Below are 22,527 nucleotides of genomic sequence, written 5' to 3' on the forward strand. Positions count from 1 at the left end.
CAGGTTTCAGCCAGAAAACTTCCAGTCTTGGACACGTAGCCATTGAAACAGCCACCAAACTCACTTTGTTCTACTCTGCGATGTTCCCAAAGGAAGCCTGTAGGTGAAAAAGTAAAGTGAAAGAAATTGGAATGCACTCAGTTCTACCAGAATGCATAGTTTCACTGTGAGTTTGTGATCGAACATGACGTTGGAATTTGGTAACCTTTTTCTGACAGTGTGAACCTGCCTGGAAACAACCAGACATAGTGTCAAAAGAAATGATCGAAGGACTGTATCAGGCACAAGTCTTTCTCAAGTGCGAGGTTCTTCAAGAAAGCTCCCCTTAGGTTACTGGAGGACTGGATGTATTCTCAAGTTAATTAAGGAATGGATTTGCTTATGCTCAAATGTTTAGACATTTTGTTGTTAGAAGCATCTTTTGACAAAGCAGACAGGAGGCCAAACGTTCTTCTCGATGACTTGATTTTGTTTTTATCTTCGTAGGAGTTTGCACTGCAGAAATTGAACGCCGTGGTCAATGACTTCTGGGCAGAAATTTCCGAGTCTGTAGACAAAATGTAAGAAATGACTTTTCTTCTCTTGGCGTTATTGGAATCGTTTGTACAAAAAGACACGTGCAGCACTTCTCTGCTAGAATGACCTATCTCAGCCAAGAAACTTGTGGCCTTTAAATTCGGGGCTTAGGCTTCTTTCGGACTAAGGGATATGGAAGCTGAAGTGGCTCATTTCTTTCTGATTTATTTTAGTGAGGTTCTGTATGAAGATGAAGGTTTCCGGAGTCGTCAGTTTGCTGCCCTTGTGGCGTCAAAAGTATTTTATCACCTGGGGGCTTTTGAGGAGTCCTTGAACTATGCTCTGGGAGCAGGTGACCTCTTCAACGTCAATGACAACTCTGAATATGTGGAGACGATTATTGGTAAATTTTTTTTTCCCCATATTATATATACACTGCCAATATATATAATGCCAAAGTTCCTCTGTTCTACCTTCGTGTTGCTCTGAATGTAGCTTGCGAGGCATCTTCTTCTGTTGGGGATTACTTTCCGCTATCATTCAGTCTCATTCTGGAGAGGAAATGCCAATCGATTTATCAATCGATGGCATTTATTGAACACCTACAGTGTGCAGAGCGCTGTACTAAGCACTCGGGGGAGGACATTACAACAGTTGGTAGACCCGTTCCCTGCCCGCAGGGAATTTACAGTCTAATCCAGTTTTTTCCCTGAGCTAATTTGTTAACCCTTTTCCATTAGGCAAAGTTCAGCACTCATTTACTTTGCTGTGTTTGTTATTAGTAACACAGTTTTACCCCACATGTCGTCTAAATGCTAATGACACAAATGCTTATCATAAGAGGGGCATGTTTGCTCTCCTGTTCAATACTAACATAAGTCAGTTGTTTGTCTAGATGTCAACCCCTTGTGTATAATGATCACCCTTATGGGCTTGGCTTGGTGGGGACGGAGTGCTTAGTACAGTGCCTGGCACATAGTAAACACTTAAATACCATGATTATTATTATTAAGCTTTGCCCACCTGGCATTTTGGTTAGGATGGGCAGCAGTAACTAGTTCAGCCTGTCACTGAGTCAGCCGTATTTATTGAGCACCTACTATGTGCACAGCACTCTTTTCAGTGCTTGGGAGAATACAGTACAATAAAAACAGACACATTCTCTGCCCTCAATGAGCTTATAGTCTAGAGGCCCCGGCAAAGAATTTGGGCGGAGCACCTGTCTTCTTCAGGGGGCTGTGAGGCCAAAGCGGAGCCCAAGCGCCCGTGAAAACAAGCCATCCAGAAAATGTCTAGAGCAGTGCTCTGCACCCAGCAGGTGCTGAGAAAACACTTGATGTTGATTCCCTACACACAAGAAATTTATGAAACCTATTTAAGGCAGCCATTCAAACAGGGCAATGTTCCCTAGTCTGGTCAAGGGGACCGAAGCACAGGGGAGTCTGAGGACCACCTCCTCCCTTCCCCTTCTCATCGTCATCTAGGTTCCTTAACTCTGTTCCTTATTCCTTGCACTTTGCCCCCACCTAGATTGTGAGCTCCATGTGGGACAGAGACCGTGTTGTTTGTGTGTACTGTGGTGCCTAGCACAGTGCTTGGTCCGTATAGAGAAGCAGCGTGGCTTAGTGGAAAGAGCGTGGGCTTGGGAGTCAGTGGTCGTGGGTTCAAATCCCGGCTCCGCCACTTGTCTGCTGTGTGACCTTGAGCAAGTCACTTCACTTCTCTGGGCCTCAGTTACCTCATCTGCAAAAATGGGGATTAAAAAATGTGAGCCCCACATGGGACAGTGTGATTATCCGGTATCTACCCCAGCACTTAGAACAGTGCTCTGCACATAGTAAGTGCTTAACAAATACCATAATTATTATTATTAAGTGCATAATACCATTATTATTGTTATTAAGTGCATAATAAATTCCTCAACCAACAGCCAAGGGTCAGTCGCCCTCTTTTGCATATCACTTTGGCTTTTGCACTTATTTTCCATCTGTGGGGAAGGAAAGAACTTCCACAGTGCAAATCAGAGATTATGCCCCTTCCCCTAACATCTTAACTCACCTCCGGTCTTTGAATCCCTTTTTGGGGGAGTGAAATATGGTGAAATAAAGTGTATTGTTCCTATTTTGTCTCCGATAAGTTTGTGTTCCTGAGAACGCTTCTCGTCTCTTCCCCCTTCCTCAGGCTACTCAGAAACATTGCCTTTCTTTCTCCTTAGCAAAATGCATCGACCATTACACCAAGCAGTGTGTGGAGAATGCGGATTTGGCCGAGGGTGAGCGGAAACCCGTCGATCAGAGACTGGAAGGGATCGTGAACAAAATGTTCCAGCGGTGCCTGGATGACCACAAGTACAAGCAGGCCATTGGCATTGCCCTGGAGACACGCAGGCTGGACATCTTTGAGAAGACCATCTTGGAGTCGGTAGGTTACCTTTTAAGGTGGGAGCATGGCAAGAGAATGGATTACCCGGAACAGTAGCTTATATTGGTTATCGGAACGAAAAATCATGGAACCGAAATAAAAAAAGATTAGACTGTTGATCGTGTTTATCATAGTTTACGTTTATATGTGATTTCCGTCCAGTCACGCTTCTCTGGGGGAAGATGAATTCAGGATTTAAAAAAATAGTTACTTGGTGATATTCTTCCTGGTGAATGTGAACTTCTAGACTGTGAGCCTGTCGTTGGACGGGGATTGTCTCTTTCTGTTGCCAAACTGTACTTTCCAAGCACTTAGTCCAGCGCTCTGCACACAGTAAGCGCTCAGTAAATACGATTGAATGAATGAATGAACTGCCAGTGGTCCTGCAGAATGAGGAGATGCTATGTTTCCACTGCTCTTTCAAGGCAATCCTTAAGAAACCTTTTTTTAAACTCTAATGATATGTTTTAAAAACATTTGGAATTTGCTAGGACGTTAAAAAAAACCCTCTCTCACATGGCATTTTAACGTCTGTGCGCTGGGAAGTAGATAGTTCAGTAGGTTTTTTTCTGTCTTTGTTTTAATTCGGGGACTAGAGTGCAAAGTGAAAGAGCTAAACGAGTGTAGTCACCCATAGGAAATCCTGTAAAGGACATTGATATGTTCTCAAGGTTCAAAATTTAAATATAAATCTATTCTAAAATAGTAACAAAATTGCGATAGGCAGTTGCGTGATGTAATAGCAATATATATATATATGTACCAGTAATACGTTATGAAGTTTTTTAATGGGTATCTATGTTGTCTTTTACATCTTGTTCAACAAAAACGGACCTTGTACTAGTAGAGGTGTAATTAATGCTAAGTAGGAAACAAAACATCAGTTGAAATGGGCAGTAATCTCTCCTCAAGAAAACCAAAATACTTCCAAGGTTGAGGGGGAGGGAATAGGTGGTGATTGAGTGGAAGAAAACTGCATGTCCTGCAAAACCATAGAGTGATCTTGAAGTGAAAGAGCACTGAAAGAATAAGCGACATTATGGCATCGCCAGGCTATCGTGAAAAACCATTTAAAGACGAGCATTTAGAACAAGGGGATCCCTGAATGTTATAAAAATATGTAGTTACCACCGGTGTGGTAAAGGTCGAAAAGCTAATTCCCGGGCATCAAGTCATCGCGCTTCTGAATATTTAATGATGGAACAAGGCCAGTTTCTTTGCCGAACTTAGTTTTCAGATGAATGGTGGTAGTCCTTTCTCGGCTATGAAATGGGTTCTTGAGCTAATTTATCTTTTTTGGTCCGTCGTGAAAGTTTACGAACGGCTGAAGGAGTATCAGATTGTGGAATAAGATAATGTGATTTTAAAATAAAGGTCTATTTTTGAAATGTTTCTTTCAGAATGATGTCCCTGGGATGCTTGCTTACAGCCTCAAGCTCTGTATGTCTTTAATGCAGAATAAGCAGTTCCGTAATAAAGTTCTCAGAGTTTTGGTTAAAATCTACATGAACCTTGAAAAACCAGACTTCATCAATGTTTGTCAGGTAATGCTATTCTACCTCATTGTGTCATTTTAGTACCAAAACTACCAAATAGGAACTAGTGTGAGAAACTCTAGTTCCTCAGTTTTCTTAGATTTCTGTTAAAATATGATCCAAGGAACAGAACAGAGGTAAAGATACGTATTGAAAGATGAACTGCATTAAGATTTTGTCAGCTGATCAGCCTTTGGTAAAATCAGCTTTATTAGGATTGTAATCCAGTGATTTTAAAGTAAGGGGGTTGGACAATGATGTGTTCATAAGGGAGATAAAGAAAACTTGGGAGTTGTTTCTCACCAGGATATTTAGTAGCTGTGCTAGATCCATCAATATCTTGTGGTTTACCATACCTTAAGCTTTTTCCCTGGCAACAGTAGCCTAAGTAGACAGAAATGAACCTGCGTCAAATACCTAAGGTTTTATCTTTCTTCAGTATCTAAAGGTGGAGATGGGCAAACAGATCTATTAGTGAAACTTGTTAAGTGTTAGTGTTATCAGGTACCTTTGTAGCATTCAGCATTTTGACAGTCAGTTACCAAACACTTGTTACCAATCAGTAACATTGATTGAACCAAGAAGCAGCCTGTCTTAGTGGCAAGAGGAAGGGCTTGGGACTCAGGGAACATAGGTTCTAATCCCGGCTCTGCCACTTGTCTGCTGTGTGATTTTGGGCAAGCCACTTAATTTCATTGTGCTTCAGTTACCTCATCTGTAAAATGGGGATTAAGAGTGTGACCCCACGTGGGACAACCCAATTACCTTGTATTTTTCCCAGCGCTGGCACGTAGTAAGTGCTTAAATACTATAAGTATTTTTGTGGTGGGCCAAGCACTGTATTAAATACCTGGGGGAGCTTATACACAATCCTATACTCACAGGGAGTTTCCAATCAGTCTTTCAGTGGTATTTATTGAGAGCCCACTGTGTGCAGAGCACTGTACTAACAGAGTTCGTAGACATGAATCCTGCCGTCAAGGCGTTTACGGTCTACAAAGAGAAAGAGGAATGTAATAGTTTACCAATAGGAAGTCGTGGAGAATATAAGCTGATTTCTATAAAAGTGCAACAGGAGGTTGTGAGAGCAAAAGTGGGGTGATGATAGTTGGGAAGATGTAATGTGGGAAGAAAACAAAAATCGGGGAAAGCGTCCTGTAGGAGGAGGGGGGACTTTGGAAGGCCACTGAAGCTGGGGAACAGCTGAGATCCGTCAGAACGGGGAAAAGGTGTGAACCAGGGGTCAGAAGCATGGTACAAGGTTTCTGTTAGAGATGAGGAGAACTGGGTTCTGTTCTTAACTCTTCTCCTGACCTTAGGCCAGCCTTAAGCTCTTTCCTCTTTCGCTCATGTATGAAAAAGGGATTGGTGTCATTTGCTCTCTGCCTACTCCAGAGGAATGTTTGAGGATTCTGTAGCATGCTTTGAGTTCCGGGTACCAAAAAATAAGCTCAATTTCTTATTTTGAAGAGCATGATTCAAAACATACATAAATCACCGCCTCCTTCAAGTTTACAGCACCTTTATCTGCCCAAACTCCATAGATCTGGATTTATGCCACTTCAGAATGGAGAGAATTAAGATCACTAGAATTTCAAGAGTCCTTCCCCCACAAGACGTTAATCTCTAGTAAGGCCCATTTGGTTACATAAAAAGAACATGTACAATTCTGATAAAATTCATTCAATAGTATTTATTGAGCGCTTACTATGTGCAGAGCACTGTACTAAGCGCTTGGGATGAACAAGTCGGCAACAGATAGAGACAGTCCCTGCCGTTCGACGGGCTTACAGTCTAATCGGGGGAGACAGAAATGTTCCTGAGGAGTTGGGCTGCTTTGAAATCCTCTTTTGCGCAATCTGTAATAGCAACAATAATTGTGGTATTTAAGTGCTTACTGTGTGTCAGGCACCGAACTAAACGCTGGGGTGGATATAAGACTGTAAGCCCGTCAAAGGGCAGGGACTGTATCTGTTGCCGACTTGTACATTCCAAGCGCTTAGTACAGTGCTCTGCACATAGTAAGCGCTCAGTAAATACTATTGAATGAATGAATGAAAGCAATTCAGATTGGACACAGTCCCTGTCGCACACGAGTCTCATAGTCCGAATCCTCATTTTACAGATGAGGTAACTGAGGCACAGAGAAGTTAAATAACTTGCCCAAGGTCACACAGTAGACAAGTGATGGAGTCAGGATTAGAACCCGTGACCTCCTGAGTCCCAGACCTGTGTTCTATCCAATACACCATGCTGCTTCCCCACAGATTGTGGCCATAGTAAGGTGGCTTTTACAAGATGATTCTGACCCCCGGGTGGCTGGGGGAGGGTAAGCCCCGGGGCCTTCACCCAGTTAACCCCACTCTTGGTTGACATGAAGAAAAGAGATGGAGTGATATAGAGCATCTTTTTTTTGTGAGCACTAGTTATTCTATCTCCAAAGGGGATGCTTATTTATAATGCATTTACCAACTACGCACCACAGTCACTGATAGTAAGTTTGAGCCAGGGGACGTGGGTTTCAGGCTTAGCTCCACCACCCACCTGTTCGGTGACCTTGGGCAAGGCGCTTAACTTTTCTGGGCCTCAGTTTTCTCATCTGTAAAGTGGGAAATCCACTAGTGAGTAATGTTTATTGAGCATGGAGCAGAGCAAAATAGAGATAGTAAATATGATTCCTGTCCTCAAGGAGTTTATAGTCTCGTGAGGGAGACAGACATTATAGTAAATTGCAGTTAGGGGAAAGCAATAGAACCCAACAGTATTTACATAAGTGCTGCAGTGTATGAGAGGGGTGAGTACCTAAGCGCAGTCTTGCCTAAGTGCAGAATTGACAGTTGTAGGGAAAATAGGGTGGGGAAATGAGAGTTTAATCAGGGAAATCTTCCCGGAGGAGATGTGATTTTAGAAGGGCCCTGCAGTTGGGGTGAGCAGCAGTCCGCCAGGTAATCTAATAATGTTGGTAACAATAACAATGTTGGTATTTGTTAAGCGCTTACTATGTGCAGAGCACTGTTCTAAGCGCTGGGGTAGATACAGGGTAATCAGGTTGTCCCACGTGAGGCTCTCAGTTAACCCCCATTTTCCAGATGAGGTAACTGAGGCACAGAGAAGTGAAGTGACTTGCCCAGAGTCACATAGCTGACAAGTGGCAGAGCTGGGAGTCGAACCCATGACCTCTGGCAAAGGTCTCTCTCAAGCCTTGGCTCTTTCCACTGAGCCACGCTGCTTCTCTAGGTAGGAAGTGGGTGGGTGTCCCAGCCAGAAGGGAGGGAGTGAGGAAGAGGTCAGTGGCAAAGTAGATGAGAATGAGGTACAATGAGTAAATTGGCCTGAGAGAAAGAACGGTGTAGTGGGAGAGGGGTGAAGATAGGTGGGTTGGGAGAGAGCTGATGGAGTGCCTTAAAGCCAGGATAAAATACTTGCACTCCCTCCATCTTAGCTTGTGGGCCCCATGTGGGACAGAGACTCATCTGATTACCTCCCGCCTACCCTAGGGTTTAGCCCAGTGCTTGGCACACAAGAAGTACTTAGCAAATACCATCACTGTGAGTATTATTCACTTATAAACGAGGGAAAGGACCTCAAAAGCCAATAATCTTAAAAAGGTTGATATCACAAGTAGGAAAGCACTCCGAGTTTTATATCTATAAATGCCCTTTTCAAGTCAATATCACAAGTAGGAAAGCACTACGAGTTTTATATCTATAAATGCCCTTTTCAAGTCAATATCACGAGTAGGAAAGCACTCCGAGTTTTATATCTATAAACTCCCTCTTCAACTGACTTAAGACCTACAGCAGAAGCTTGCGAGTTTAAAGTTGGGGAAAATATTTCAAGGAAAGTCTTTTTTTATTATATTGCCTAGTCCTGACTTTTCTCTTTTCTCTGACTTTTCCATCACAGTGCTTGATTTTCTTAGATGACCCTCAAGCGGTGAGTGATATCTTGGAAAAGCTGGTAAAGGAAGACAATCTCCTCATGGCTTATCAGATCTGTTTCGATCTCTACGAAAGTGCTAGCCAGCAGTTCTTATCCGCCGTGATCCAGAATCTTCATACCGTTGGGACACCTATAGCTTCTGTGCCTGGATCAACCAATACGGGTACCGTTCCAGGAACAGAGAAAGATGGGTGAGGAGAATTTTCAGAATTCAAATATAATCACTTGCAGAATTAGCTCAATCACTGTAGTTGTTTTCTCTGTGTTTCGCTGCAGCAACCAAATGATTCTGGCTGATGGATGGTTTTTTCACGTCTTTACATTTAAGTTGCTTGTTAAACATTATATTCAAAAATGTAATATGCGCAAAGAATACAGTGAGCTCAGGTGCATTTTAGGATTCATGTATTTGGCCTAGAACCTTTTAATTTGGTTAGTAGAACACAAACCCCTGAAGCCAAAGCTCAGTGTCACTTCTCAGACTTATCTGCTCGAATTGCTTTCGGTTGCCGCATGGCTTTAAGAACTCATATTCTTTACCTTTGAAATAGTTCTTTCAGTACTTAGGCCCGACTTATCAGCTTCAGTGGTGTTGCCAGCTTGGAGTTTTGGATGTGATCGTATTTGAGATGGCGTGAACGCTTCCCTTCCTACTCAGTCGACAAGTATTTTATCGGACCCCTACAGAGTGCCAGAGAATTGAGCATTGATCAGCTGATGTAATCTGTGTTGCGGATGGTCCCGAATGTGTGTTTTTGTACAAAATTAGTATATTCTGATCATGTGGCATATGGTTAACTGAAATCAGACTCGTTCACTTTTGCCAGAAGATATGCTACTTGTCAGGTTCCATATGTGAACTGTTTCATTTTTTTTCCTGCTGCTTTTGAAAGAATTATTGACTTGTTCTCTAACCTGTTGGGTTGGAGAATAGGCTTGACAAGAAGTCTTTCCCAAAATTCATGTCCCTAACTGCCCTAATGGGTACAAAGTGCTCCATTCCTGAAATAAGAGAATAGAATAGTAGTAATAGTGTTTATTGAGTGCCCATTGGCTGCATTGCAATTTGGGAAGTACAAACGAAGAAGCAATATATTCCCAGTCACAAGGAGCTTATGCTGCAGTGGGAGAGACGGACTTAAAAATATTCGCGTATAGGACAATCAGAATAAGTCATTTAACGTACAGTTGACAAGCTTATATATGTGCTCAGGATGGTTTTAAGTAGGTGTGTTCGGACAGGAGGTTGCAAGTGGATTTGGACACTGTATTTGCTCAACTGTATATATTTTCATTACCCTATTTATTTTGTTAATGAGATGTCCATCACCTTGATTCTGTTTATTTGCTATTGCTATTGAGATGTTCATCTCCTTGATTCTATTTACTGCTATTGTTTTTGTCTGTCTGTCTCCCCCGATTAGACTGTAAGCCCGTCAGTGGGCAGGGACCGTCTCTATCTGTTGCCGATATGTACATTCCAAGCGCTTAGTACAGTGCTCTGCACATAGTAAGCGCTCAATAAATACTATTGAATGAATGAATGTGGACACTTACAGGGTTGGATACTGAGAGGTGAATAATAATAATGATAATGGTAATTGTGGCTCTTGTTAAGTGTTTACTATGTGCCAAGTACTCTACTAAGTGCTGGGTGGATACAGACAAATCAGGTTGGACACAGTCCCTGTCCCTTAATCCCCATTTTACAGATGAGGTAATTTAGGCACAGGGAAGTTAAGTGACTTGCTCAAGGCCACACAGCAGATAAGTGGCGGAGCCTGGGTTAGAACCCATGACCTTCTGACTCCTAGGCCCGTGCTCTATCTGCTACACCCTACCTTAGGAGGAGGAGTGAGATCAGAGAGGAAGAAGAGTAGTTCCGTTGCCGACATAATGAATTTGAGGTGACGGCCAGGCATCCAGATGGAGAAGCAGCTGCTTTTGGCTCAAGACCAGGGATCAGGTTGTGTCCCTTTTTAATAGCATTTAAGGGACACATTTCCCTCTCAATCTCCCAGATATCCCAGAGCCTTGTTCAAGGAGACGATTTAATCACAGAAATCGGTGTCCTCTTCCCCGATGACTTCCTGGGCAGATTGTAGGCATTCTTTCCTGTACTCTCTGCCTCCGCCTTGTATCGATCAACCTTTTTTCTTTATCGGAAGGCTTCAGAATTCCCTATTGCTCTATCTTGTGAACTGTACAAGATAAGGAAAGAGGGAAACACCGTGGCCTAGTAGGTAAAGCACAGGCTTGGGACCTCAAGGACCTGGGTTCTAATCCCAGCTCCACTACTTGCCTGTCATGTGACCTTGATCCGGTCACTGGGGAAGCAGCGTGGCTCAGTGGAAAGAACCTGGGCTTTGGAGTCAGAGGTCATGAGTTCGACTCCTGGCTCTGCCACTTGTCAGCTGTGTGACTGTGGGCAAGTCACTTAACTTCTCTGTGCCTCAGTTACCTCATCTGTAAAATGGGGATTAACTGTGAGCCTCACGTGGGATGGCCTGATGGCCCCCTATCTCCCCCAGCGCTTAGAACAGTACATAGTAAGCGCCTAACAAATACCAACATTATCATCATTATTATTATTATTTCACTCGTCTGTGCCTCATTTTTCCAAACTGCAAAATCGAGGTTCACTGTCTGTTCTCCCTCCATTTTAGATCGTGAGACGAGCTGTGTCCAGCCTGATTAACTTATCTATCCCAGTGCTTAGAACAGTGCTTGACACACAGTAGGGGCTTAACAAATACCATTATTATATGGTCTTTCATATAAATCTTCTTGTACTCTATCCTCCCTTCCTGGCTGTGGAGGAAGGCAGATTTCTTCAGAGCAGATGGTTACTGTCTGGAAGTCGATGTATTTACCTTGGCAGAATCCCTTGAAGTATTCTTTTCCCTTTCTCTTTCCAACTTTAGTCTTTCATTTCTTTTTAATCTCAACTTCAAGTTTATGATAGGAAATGATTTGGAGTTTATCCTTAATTTCAGTGAAACAATGGAGACAGAAGAAAAGACTGGAACGGCACCTGCTGGGAAGACAACAGAACTGGTGAGTGTTCTCTTTAGAGAGAGTATTATTATTAGGGTAATTTATTCTTGTCTGTCTCCCCCAATTAGACTATAAGCCCGTCAAAGGGCAGGGACTGTCTCTATCTGTTACTGATTTGTACATTCCAATTGTTTAGTACAGTGCTCTGCACATAGTAAGCGCTCAAATACTATTGAATGAATGAATAATAGACGGTCATGGGTTCTAATCCCAGCTCCACCACTTGTCTGCTGTGTGACCTTGGGCAAGTCACTTCTCTGGGCCTCAGTGACCTCATCTGGAAAATGGGGATTAAGACTGGGAGCCCCACATGGGACAGGGACTGTGTCCAACTCAGTTTACCTGTGTCCACCCCAGCGCTTAGTACAGTGCCTGGCACATAGTAAGCGCTTAACATGCCATCATTATTGTTATTAATAATGTTAATAATGTTGGTATTTGTTAAGCGCTTACTATGTGCCGAGCACTGTTCTAAGCGCTGGGGTAGACACAGGGGAATCAGGTTGTCCCACGTGGGGCTCACAGTCTTAATCCCCATTTTGCAGATGAGGTAACTGCGGCACCGAGAAGTTAAGTGACTTGCCCAAAGTCACACAGCTGACAAGTGGCCGAGCCGGGATTTGAACCCATGACCTCTGACTCCAAAGCCCATGCTTTTTCCACTGAGCCACGCTGCTTCTCTGACTATTACTAGTAGTGATAGCCATAGTAGTAGAAGAAACAAAATTCAGTGAGTGCCCGCTCGATGCAATAGGTGGTTGGGAAGTACTGAATGATGAAGTGACGTATTCCCTGGCCATAGGAGCTTACATCCTAATGTAAGACAAGCATAGGTGCTAGAGATGGCTGAGGGGGTGATGATTATAATAATAATAATAATTGTGGTATTTGTTAGGCGTTTACTGTGTGCCAGGCACTGTATTTAAGCGCTGGAGTGGATACGATAAAGTTGGGAGGGACACAGTCCCTGTCCAATATGGGGCTCACCGCCTCAGTCCCCGTTTTACAGATGAGGTAACTGAGGCACAGAGAAGTGAACCCAAGGTCACACAGTAGACAAGTGGCAGAGCCGGGATTAGAACCCACCACCTTCTGATTCCCAGGCCCGGGCTCTATCCACTATGCCATGCTGTGCCTCAGGGTGCCGGGAAATTAATAGGGAAAAGCGTATCGGAGTTGGTGGGATTTTCAGGAGGGATTTGAACGCAAGGAGAGCCGTGGTCTCTCTGATGCAGGTGGGTGGGAGTTCAAGCTGGGGGTAAATCATGAGAGCAAGAGGTTGGAGGTGGGAGAGTTGAAAGTTGGGGACAGTTAGAAAATTGTCTTGGGAGGAGCCGAGCCGAGGGAGTAGGGGAATAGTAGGAGGAAAGAGCAGATAGGAAAGGAGCCGGGTGGTGAAGATCCTTGTAGTTGATTGTGAGGATTGTTTTGTTTGCCACAAAGAGTCCCAGGGAGCCTGCGAGGACATTGAGGAGGGGAGAGATGTGGGCTAACTGATGCTTCAGGAAGATCAATCGGTGGTACTGGGTGCAGAGCGCTAAGCGCTAGGGAGAGTACAGTACAGCAGAGTTGGTGGATATGTATGTTCCCTGCCTGCAAGGCAGTTATTGTCTAGATGGGGAGGCAGACATTAATATAAAGAAATTGTGGATATGTACCAAAATGCTGTGCAGCTGAGGGTCAGGTGACTATCAAATAATTAAAGAGTACAGATTCAAGTGCATAGGTGATGCAGAAGGGAGTAAGGGAAGTGAGAGGTAGTCAGGGAAGGCCTCTCAGAAGAGATGTAATTTTTAGGAGGACTTTAAAGCTGGAGAGAGTGGTGGATATGAAGGGGGATGGAGGGAGAAAGGGAGAGAAAGGGATGATCCAAGTGTAGAAATAAATCATAGATTTGAAGAGGAAGAAGTTCAGAGGCTCACATCATCTCTAGACTCAGTCCAGGCCACACACTTCAACACCAACCTAGTCACTGTACCTTGATCTCATCTCTCTCGCCTCTGACCCTTTTCCAACATCCTCCCTCTGGCCCGGAACTCCCTCCCTCGTCATATCTAACAGTCCACCATTCACCTCATCTTCAGAGCCTTACTAAAATCGTGTATCCTCCAAAAAGTGTTCCCTGACTAACCCTTCATTTCCCCTCCCTGTTCGCCCTCCCCTCTGCATCTTCTATGTACTTGGATCTATTCCCCTTAAGCGCTATTAGACCATGAGCCCGTCATTAGACAGGGATTGTCTCTATCTGTTGCCAAATTGTACATTCCCAGCGCTTAGTATAGTGCTCTGCACCTAGTAAGCGCTCAATAAATACTATTGAGTATTGAAGGAAGCGCTCTGATATTCATTTCATCCCAGACCCACAGCATTTACATGCATATTCTTGTCGCTGCCATTTCCCTGATCCATTATTCAGTGTTTTTGTCCCCCTCTAGACTGTGAAGCCCCTTGTGGGGATGGATCGTGTCGGGCAGCTCCAGTGTATAGTATGCTCCCAAGTGCTTACAATAGTGCTCTGTATGCAGTAAAGGATCAATAAATATCATTGATTAGTTAACATTGTTTCAGTATAAATTGGTAACAGTCTAGGCTTCTTAGCTGCTGTTAATCTACCCTCTGCAAACCTGATATCCAACCTTGCAGCACCTGAGAGAGGGACTTTTGTGTGGTTTGACATGACAGAATATAGTCCAAGGAGCCTATTTTTCACCCTTTCGGCTACTCTGGCGATTTGGACAAAATTCTCAAATTATGCTGTTTGCTGAAAGACGGTACCTGCAACGTCACATGTCCAGTCTTTCTGCCTAAGTTCCTAATTGAGTGCAGTCCACACGCAACTGATTTAGCCGATTCATTCATTCAATAGTATTTATTGAGCGCTTAGTATGTGCAGAGATCTGATTCGGTCTTAAGGAAAATGTTAAGATTTTGATATTTTTCTTCTTTTTGTGTGTGTGTGCGCGCGCAGAATCCAGAGCCCAAGGACCAGATTTCAAAAATGATTAAAATTTTAAGTGGTGAAATGGCTATTGAGTTACATTTGCAGTTTTTAATACGAAACAATAATACAGACCTCATGATTCTAAAAAACACAAAGGTAGGAAAATCATTCATCTTGTTTCCCTGGAACTGTTGTTTTCTTTTGCACGTGCTTTTCCCATTGAATATTGTCTAGCTTTTAGTGAGCATTATCCTGCACTCCCTTTATTGCTATACTTAAGTAGCAGTGTAATGATCCTTCCTCTGTTTTGAAATTGCAAAAATTATGCAAAAAAAAAAGAAATAATGTACAATGGTTAAATCTTTGTAAAATTGTCAAGCTAAGATATTATTAAATAGAACCAAATAAAGTAAAATTGGAGAAATAGTTACAAGAAAATTAACAGGAGAGTTTATTCTCCAATTTTACTTTATTTGGTTCTATTTAATAATATCTTAGCTTGATAATTTACAAAGATTTTACCGTTGTACTCCATTATTTCTTTTTTTGGACTGCTGTCCCTGTCAACAGATATTATAGCTACAAGAAAATTAAGAGGAGAGTTTAAATATCTGTTGACAGGGACAGCAGTCCAAGATGAGTGGTGAGAGGAAAAAGGCAGGAGTGGGAGAGGAAAAGGGAGAGCCCCCAACCTCTAAGCAGAGGTCCCATACTTGTGTACATACACACTGTAATTTGTGATTGTGGTTGACGGGTAGAGGGTCCTGATGAAATATATCAAAGCTAATGTATCTGTGGTGAGTTTTAAAAATTTCCTGTCGTGCATATCTGGATGCCCAGTAGGGAACTTTTGGTGCTGAAACTGAAATTCAGATCCTAAGATTAATGGTTGCCAGGGAGTTCTCTTCTAGCCTTGTAGAAGAAGGGATGCAAACTTGACACTAATTCTTTGCTACGTAGTCGTAACACAGTTTTCCAGGTGTAATAGCTAAATCCCATATTACTGTATTATTTTCCCCCAGGAAATGGGATTTTCTCTGCACGTGGGCTGTTTTCTGCCCATACTTCTCAACTTTTTGTTTTATTGCTTAGTCGTATTTCTTCCCAGTCATTCAGATCCATATTTGTTTTTTTTAGGATGCAGTGCGGAACTCTGTGTGTCATACGGCGACAGTCATAGCAAATTCTTTTATGCATTGTGGGACAACTAGTGACCAGTTCCTTAGGTAAATATGTGTGACAGTCTAGTTTGTTCTGAAGTGCTTTAGAGCAGAAGCTAATATGTTTGTCTTTTGTGGAGAAAGGTGAAATGAAGGCATTTACCATGTTCTTTTCCATCTTCGTGAAGATTTGCTGACTGCTCATCCCTGTTTATTAGGTAGAATTCCCTAGTTATTAAATGGTGTTGGAAGAGTTTAGCTTGAATATAGGATGCCTAACAAATGGACATTTGCTCACTTTTGTTTATGCTTACGAGTAACACTTGTACAGTAGGAAGTCGGCATTTGTTTCTAGATTAATTAAGGACTCCTGCTTTAAATGGCTGTGCGACTGTGGGCAAGTCACTTAACTTCTCTGTGCCTCAGTTCCCTCATCTGTAAAATGGGGATTAAGACTGTGAGCCTTGCGTGGGACAACCTGATTATCCAGTGTCTACCCCAGCGCTTAGAACAGTGCTCTGCACATAGTAAGCGCTTAACAAATACCAACATTATTATTATTAAATGGGATTGGTGGAGATAATGGCGTTTATTAAGCGCTTACTATGTGCCAAGCACCGTTCTAAGCGCTAGGGGGGTACAGGGTAATCAGGTCATCCCACATGGGGCTCATAGAATTAATCCCCATTTTACAGATGAGGTAACTGAGGCACAGAGAAGTGAAGTGACTTGCCCAAGATCACACAGCAGCAAGTGGCGGAGCTGGGATTAGAACTCATGACCTCTGACTCCCAAGCCCGGCCTCTTTCCACTGGGATTTAGTGTAAAAGAAATGAGAAACTCAGGGTGGACTGCATACTCGCCCCGACTCATGATCAAGCCGCCCCGTAAATCATATTTTAACAATTAGAATTGTTGATTGCATATTTTAGAGTTCATTAAGTGCATTTACCAAGCAAAATTAAACTCTGAATTCAAATGGAAAAGTATGGAAAACTCCAATATTCGTCCAAGATAATGGTTCTATTAGAGCTAATTAATTTGATAAGGGCAGACTGGTAGTAAATTAAGATGATTTAGCAAATGAGGTGCCCAGTGAAGTAGTAGTCAGCCTGTCATTTGAAAGTAATTTTTCTCTGTGGTTCTGTCTCCGATGTTAAAGTTTTATAACTCGTTTGGTTCCGGTTAACATTACCAACTTTTTTTTTCCCACAGAGATAATTTAGAGTGGTTGGCCAGAGCTACTAACTGGGCAAAGTTTACTGCTACAGCTAGCCTGGGTGTCATTCATAAGGTAAGAGTCTAAGCATCTGTTTGTGTAGGAAGTTTGAAAATATTAAAAAATAATTTCAAAAATAGTGTGTGAATGCAGGTTAAGTCAGCTGAACATATATTTACATTTTGTGTCCTAAGAACCATACACTGAACCAAGAACTGGAGCGAATCTCTTGGAGGAATATTTAAGTGAAAGACACTTAAATGAAAGTCTTTCTCAGGGCAGGAAAATTTAGACCCATTGGTTCTCAAAGAATGGGTTCACGGCATTAGGTAAAAGACGAATGAGCTAAAGTGACTGTGAAGAACTGATGTAAACGAAGAGAAGAGCCGACACTCTTCACTTATCTAACTTAGTTAACTATCTTATAGGCAGCAAAATAACTCACCATTGCTGCCGAGAAGTTCACAGTAGGCTCCACAGCTACTGTTGATTGATTATAAAATGAAGCTGGAAACTCATAGAGTTTTGTGGAAGGGCTCAAATTCTTTCACGTACTTCTGTCAAATACCGTGAAATGAAAAGTGTCGGAGTAAGCCACTAAAACCACATGTGATTTCGTCCTTCTAATTCTTAATATTTTTGTGCTTGCCAATTTACAGGGTCATGAAAAGGAAGCGCTACAACTAATGGCCACATACCTTCCCAAGGACACTTCTCCTGGTTCGGCCTATCAGGAAGGCGGAGGTCTCTATGCATTAGGTCTCATTCATGCCAATCACGGGGGTGACATAATAGACTACCTACTTAACCAGCTGAAGAACGCCAGCAACGATGTAAGCACTGGAAGGAAAAGTCAAATGAATATTCATTCATTTGAGCAGAAAAATGAATCGGGGAGTCAGTGAAGTAAAGCATCATTAATGGTTTTTATCGAGCATTTATTGTCTGTAGAGCGCTGTACTAAGCACTTGGGAGAGTACAGTTCAACCGAGTTAATGTTATTGTCGAGAAAATGAAAGAACAAAGTTAAAGAGAGGGTAAATTTGTAGCGGCAGAGGCCAGCCTGGTGTTGACATTTCTGCCGATAATGCTCGGCCGCAAGAGCGGAGGAAGTGGACAGTGGAGGTGATCGAGGGATGAACGAGTCTACCAGCTCTTGTAGTGTTATATTGTAGTCTCCCAAGCACTTAGTACAGCGCTCTGCACACAGTAAGCACACAATAAATACCATTGATTGATGAGAGCTATGGAAAGACAAGAGAATTTAAAAGAAAGGGCAGTGTTGAAGGCATGGGCCTCGGTCTAGGGAAGGTGACGGGCGTTAGGTTGTCCAGGGGTGCTTGACCCCGGTAGAGAGGGTTTGAAAGTCTTGATCTGGGTAGGGGAAAATCTGGGGGCTGACGGGATATGAGGGAGGTATCGGTGGTGTAGGGATGGGGTTTGTAAAATCAGAGGCAGTGCAGCGTGTGATAATCGAGGTCCAAGATGGTATTTTCACAGTGGTGTGGTGATGTGTGATGGAGTCAGGGGCCAATAGAGTTGAGCTGTTTATGGAAATCATGGGAAGAGGGCAATTCGCCATGATGGTGAAGCTTTCGAGGCCCATGCCGGGAATGGGCTTGGGAGGAAGAAGTTGAGAAAGGTGTTATGTTCACCAGAAATAGGAACTTGGTTTCTTGAAGATAATGGCAACTAGTTATTGTGGGGAATTTGGGTAATTGTGGGTCAGAGATGAGGGAGCCAGATCGGGAAGCAGCACTGTTGGGTTGCCAGGAGTAAACCAGCCTTTGTCACCCTTTCCCCATGAACCAGGGGAAGCTAGAGAAGACTGAGGCCTCAGAGAGAGTGGGAAGGGGTGCGGTTTTTATGAATCAGAGCCATGTTTCAGTGATGAAGCCATGGCGTGAGCAGGATAGGAACAAGGTAAGGATGAAATGGAGACTCCCATAGTGGAACTGGAGTTTCAGAGCAGTATTTGGGAAGCAGTGTGGCCTAGTGGGAAAGAGCATGGGCCTGAGAGTCAGAGGACATGGGTTCTAATCTCAGATCCACCACATGCCTGCCCTGTCACCCGGGCAAGTCGCTTCACTTCTCTGTGCCTCAGTATTTCATCTGTAAAATGGCAATTAAGCCCGTGAGGGATATGGACTGTGCCCAGTCCGATTATCTTGTATCGACCCCAGCGCGTAGTACAGTGCCAGGGACTTATTAAGCACTTACCAAATGCTGTAAAAGAAGAAAAATCTGGTAGAGACGGTGTGGAAGTCTTGAGCGGGGCAGGGGACAGTTTGGGGGGTGAGGGTATTTGCGGGAGGAGGCAGGTAGCCAGGGTTTCTTTGGGATGGACTTGGTAAAATCAGAGGTGGCGCACATAAACCCATGTTCATGGATTTCGGACTATTTTCAGAGGGCCGAATCCCAGGTAGGTGAGGAGGAAGCTCCTTTTTTCCAATCGTTTAGCATCTTGTGGTTTCAGTGCCACGTTCTGACCCCGACAAAATCAATTCTGTTTCCTAGATTGTTCGGCACGGAGGCAGTCTGGGCCTTGGTTTGGCTGCCATGGGCACTGCCCGTCAGGATGTGTACGACTTGCTGAAAACCAACCTCTACCAAGACGATGCGGTGACAGGTAATAGGGTTTCCTCTAAAGTAAGCAAGTACACTTCCTTGAGTGGATTAATCGATGCAGTAAATCAGCAGATGCTCACTTGGAACGCACACATTGGAGTTTGCTAGAAATATGATTGGTCTCTAATGTGGGTTATTTGAAGCCTTCTGATATGGTGATATTTGAACAGGGCAGGGATTGCATTTTATTGAGGGACCAATATAAATCAAGCCTCAGGTGAGTTTAGATTATAAGCTTGTGTGGGCAGGGAACGTACCTGATTATTCTGTTACATTGTATTCTCTCAAGCCCTTAATACAGTGCTCTGCACCTAGTAAGTGCTCAATTAGTATGATTGATTAAAATGAGACTCCCTATTTGCCTAAATAGGCTACTATAGGAGAGTTTAATTAAAGACGTTTAGTTAAGTGATTATGGGTTTCCCTGCGTATATCTGGGCTGCTGATTCCACAGTGCAGCTAACATGATGCCCTTCAAAATGAAAAGGGCGGAATAACCACATAGTTAAATTTCCAGAATGACCATTGCACGCTGACTGTAGAGATGTCCTTAAAAGTTCTATTCTTTTCAGTAATAGATTAATAAGGCCCCTTAGAATAATAATTATAATAATTATGGTATTTAAGTGCTTACTATGAGTGAAGCTCTAGGCTAAGCACTGGGATAGATACAAGATAATCAAATTGGAAATAGTCCTTGTCCCACATGGGGCTCACAGCCTCAATCCCCATTTTACAGTTGAGGTCACTGAGACAAAGAGAAGTTAAGTGACTTGCCCAAGGTCACACACCAGACAAGTGGCAGAGCTGTGATTAGAACCCAGGTCCTCTGACTCCCAAGCCCGGGCTCTTGCCACTAGGCCATGCTGTTTCTCAAGCTGCTTTGGTAACTAGGAGAAGCAGTTTGGCCTACTGTGAAGAGCACAGGCCCTGGGAGTCAGAGGACCTGGGTTCTAATCATGACTCTGCTAGTTGTCTATTATACGACCTTGGGCAAGTCACGTCTCTGTGCCTCAGTTCCCTCATCTGTGAAATAGGGATTAAGACTGTGTGCCCTATGTGGGACACCCTAGGGCTTAGCAGAGTGCCTGGCACATAGCAGGCACTTAAATATCATTTGAACAAAACAAAAAAACCTAGTAATAGTTGTTACCATCTACGGTAAGACAAGGATTTTGGATAACTAACTATACTGGTTTCCCTGGTCAATGACAGGGATTAAATTCCCATCACAGTCTTTTGTGAAACTCCGGTTGGTAAAGTCAAGAGTTGGAGTAAGAAGTGGAAAGAGCACGGGCTTTGGAGTCAGAGGTCTTGGGTTCGAATCCTGGCTCTGCCACTTGTCAGCTGTGTGACTGTGGGCAAGTCACTTAACTTCTCTGTGCCTCAGTTACCTCATCTGTAAAATGGGGATTAAGACTGTGAGCCCCATGTAGGACAACCTGATTCCCCTGTGTCTACCCCAGCGCTTAGAACAGTGCTCTGCACATAGTAAGCGCTTAACAAATACCAACATTATTATTATTAACGTCTATCACATTAGGTGAAATTCAGGCGTTTGTTGGGAAAGCAGACAAAAATACCCCAAGCTTATTTCAAACGGGCTCTACATTCGATCTTTCTGAAGTTGATTGACACACTTAGCTTCGTATGAGATGTTAATAAAGTTCTGATGTAGTACTGAGAAAGCACAATGTAAGTCCGTTAACAGCAAATGCACGGTGGTGTTATCTACACCCATACAGACAGCTTACTCTAGAACTGCATGTCCAGACGGCCACAATAAGGTACAGAAAATACAGCATCAATCCTCAAAGCCATGGATGGAAAAATCTATGGTTTTATATTGTAAGCTCCTTTTGTTCTGGAAAGATGCCTCCGATTCCGTTATATTGTACTTTCCCCAGTGCTTAGTCCAGTGCTCTGTACCCAGTCTTACTGTGCTCAATAAATACCGCTGAGCTTTTTATTGATAGGATTGACAAGAGAAATCTTTTATAACCTGTTTTGTTGATTTGACACTTTGATAGCTTTATTTTTATGTTTATGTTTATTCTTCTCTTTTCTTGCTGTCTAGGAGAGGCAGCTGGTCTGGCCCTTGGTCTGGTTATGTTGGGGTCTAAAAATGCCCAGGCTATTGAGGATATGGTTGGTTATGCACAGGAAACCCAACACGAGAAAATCTTGCGTGGCCTTGCAGTGGGAATAGCTTTAGTAATGTACGGGAGGATGGAGGAGGCTGATGCCCTGATCGAATCTCTCTGCCGGGATAAGGTGAGTCATGTGCATTGAGTGTCACTTGAAAAATACCAGAACGAAGTTAAGCTCTGTATTATCTGTCTCCTGCCTCTAGTTAATAACGTATCTGACTTCAGTATGGAAGTTCTCCAGCATTTAGAACATAGGAAGCGCTTAACAAATGCCATCATTATTATTATTATTAATGAAGGCAAGCTTGGCTTGAAATGAGTGGAAAGCTTTTTTTAAAAGCCCATCTCCTCCCAGAAGCCTACCCAGATTAAACCCTCACTTCACCTACTCCCTCTCAGCTTAGCATCGCCTACGCTCTTAGATCTGTCCCCTTTAAGCACTTGCTATTCATCTCACCCTCAGCCCCATAACACTTATGTACATGTCCGCGATTCATTCATTCAGTAGTATTTATTGAGCGCTTACTATGTGCAGAGCACTGTAATAAGCGTTTGGAATGTACAAATCGGTAACAGATAGAGACAGACCCTGCCCTTTGACGGGCTTACAGTCTAATGGGGGGAGACAGACCAGAACAATGGCAATAAATACAATCGAGGGGAAGAACATCTCATTAAAACAATAGCAAATAAATAGAGTCAAGGCGATGTACATCTCATTAACAAAATAAATAGGGTAATGAAGATATATATAGTTGAGCGGATGAGTACGGTACTGAGGGGATGGGACGAGAGAGGGGAGGAGCAGAGGGAAAGGAGGGAGAAGAGGGTTTAGCTGCGGAGAGGTGAAAGGGGGGGTAGAGGGAGCAGAGAGCAAAGGAGAGCTCAGTCTTGGAAGGCCTCTTGGAGGAGGTGAGCTTTAAGTAAGGTTTTGAAGAGGAGAAGAGAATGAGTTTGG

General features: G+C 43.2%; 1 protein-coding gene across 1 annotated transcript in view; it reads left to right on the forward strand.

The window, feature by feature from the left end:
- PSMD1 (proteasome 26S subunit, non-ATPase 1) overlaps nucleotides 1-22,527 on the forward strand; it is a 146,773-nt gene that overhangs the window by 15,863 nt on the left and 108,383 nt on the right. The window contains exons 3-14 of the mRNA XM_029060265.2: nucleotides 487-560; nucleotides 750-919; nucleotides 2,732-2,937; nucleotides 4,338-4,481; nucleotides 8,379-8,605; nucleotides 11,411-11,471; nucleotides 14,440-14,568; nucleotides 15,550-15,638; nucleotides 16,788-16,866; nucleotides 17,451-17,624; nucleotides 19,309-19,420; nucleotides 21,497-21,693. Of these exons, the coding sequence (XP_028916098.1) occupies nucleotides 487-560; nucleotides 750-919; nucleotides 2,732-2,937; nucleotides 4,338-4,481; nucleotides 8,379-8,605; nucleotides 11,411-11,471; nucleotides 14,440-14,568; nucleotides 15,550-15,638; nucleotides 16,788-16,866; nucleotides 17,451-17,624; nucleotides 19,309-19,420; nucleotides 21,497-21,693 (1,662 nt within the window). The remainder of the gene's footprint in view (nucleotides 1-486; nucleotides 561-749; nucleotides 920-2,731; nucleotides 2,938-4,337; nucleotides 4,482-8,378; nucleotides 8,606-11,410; nucleotides 11,472-14,439; nucleotides 14,569-15,549; nucleotides 15,639-16,787; nucleotides 16,867-17,450; nucleotides 17,625-19,308; nucleotides 19,421-21,496; nucleotides 21,694-22,527) is intronic.

The sequence above is a fragment of the Ornithorhynchus anatinus genome, chromosome 1 (genome assembly GCF_004115215.2).
Source record: "Ornithorhynchus anatinus isolate Pmale09 chromosome 1, mOrnAna1.pri.v4, whole genome shotgun sequence".
NCBI classification, from domain to species: Eukaryota; Metazoa; Chordata; class Mammalia; order Monotremata; family Ornithorhynchidae; genus Ornithorhynchus; species Ornithorhynchus anatinus.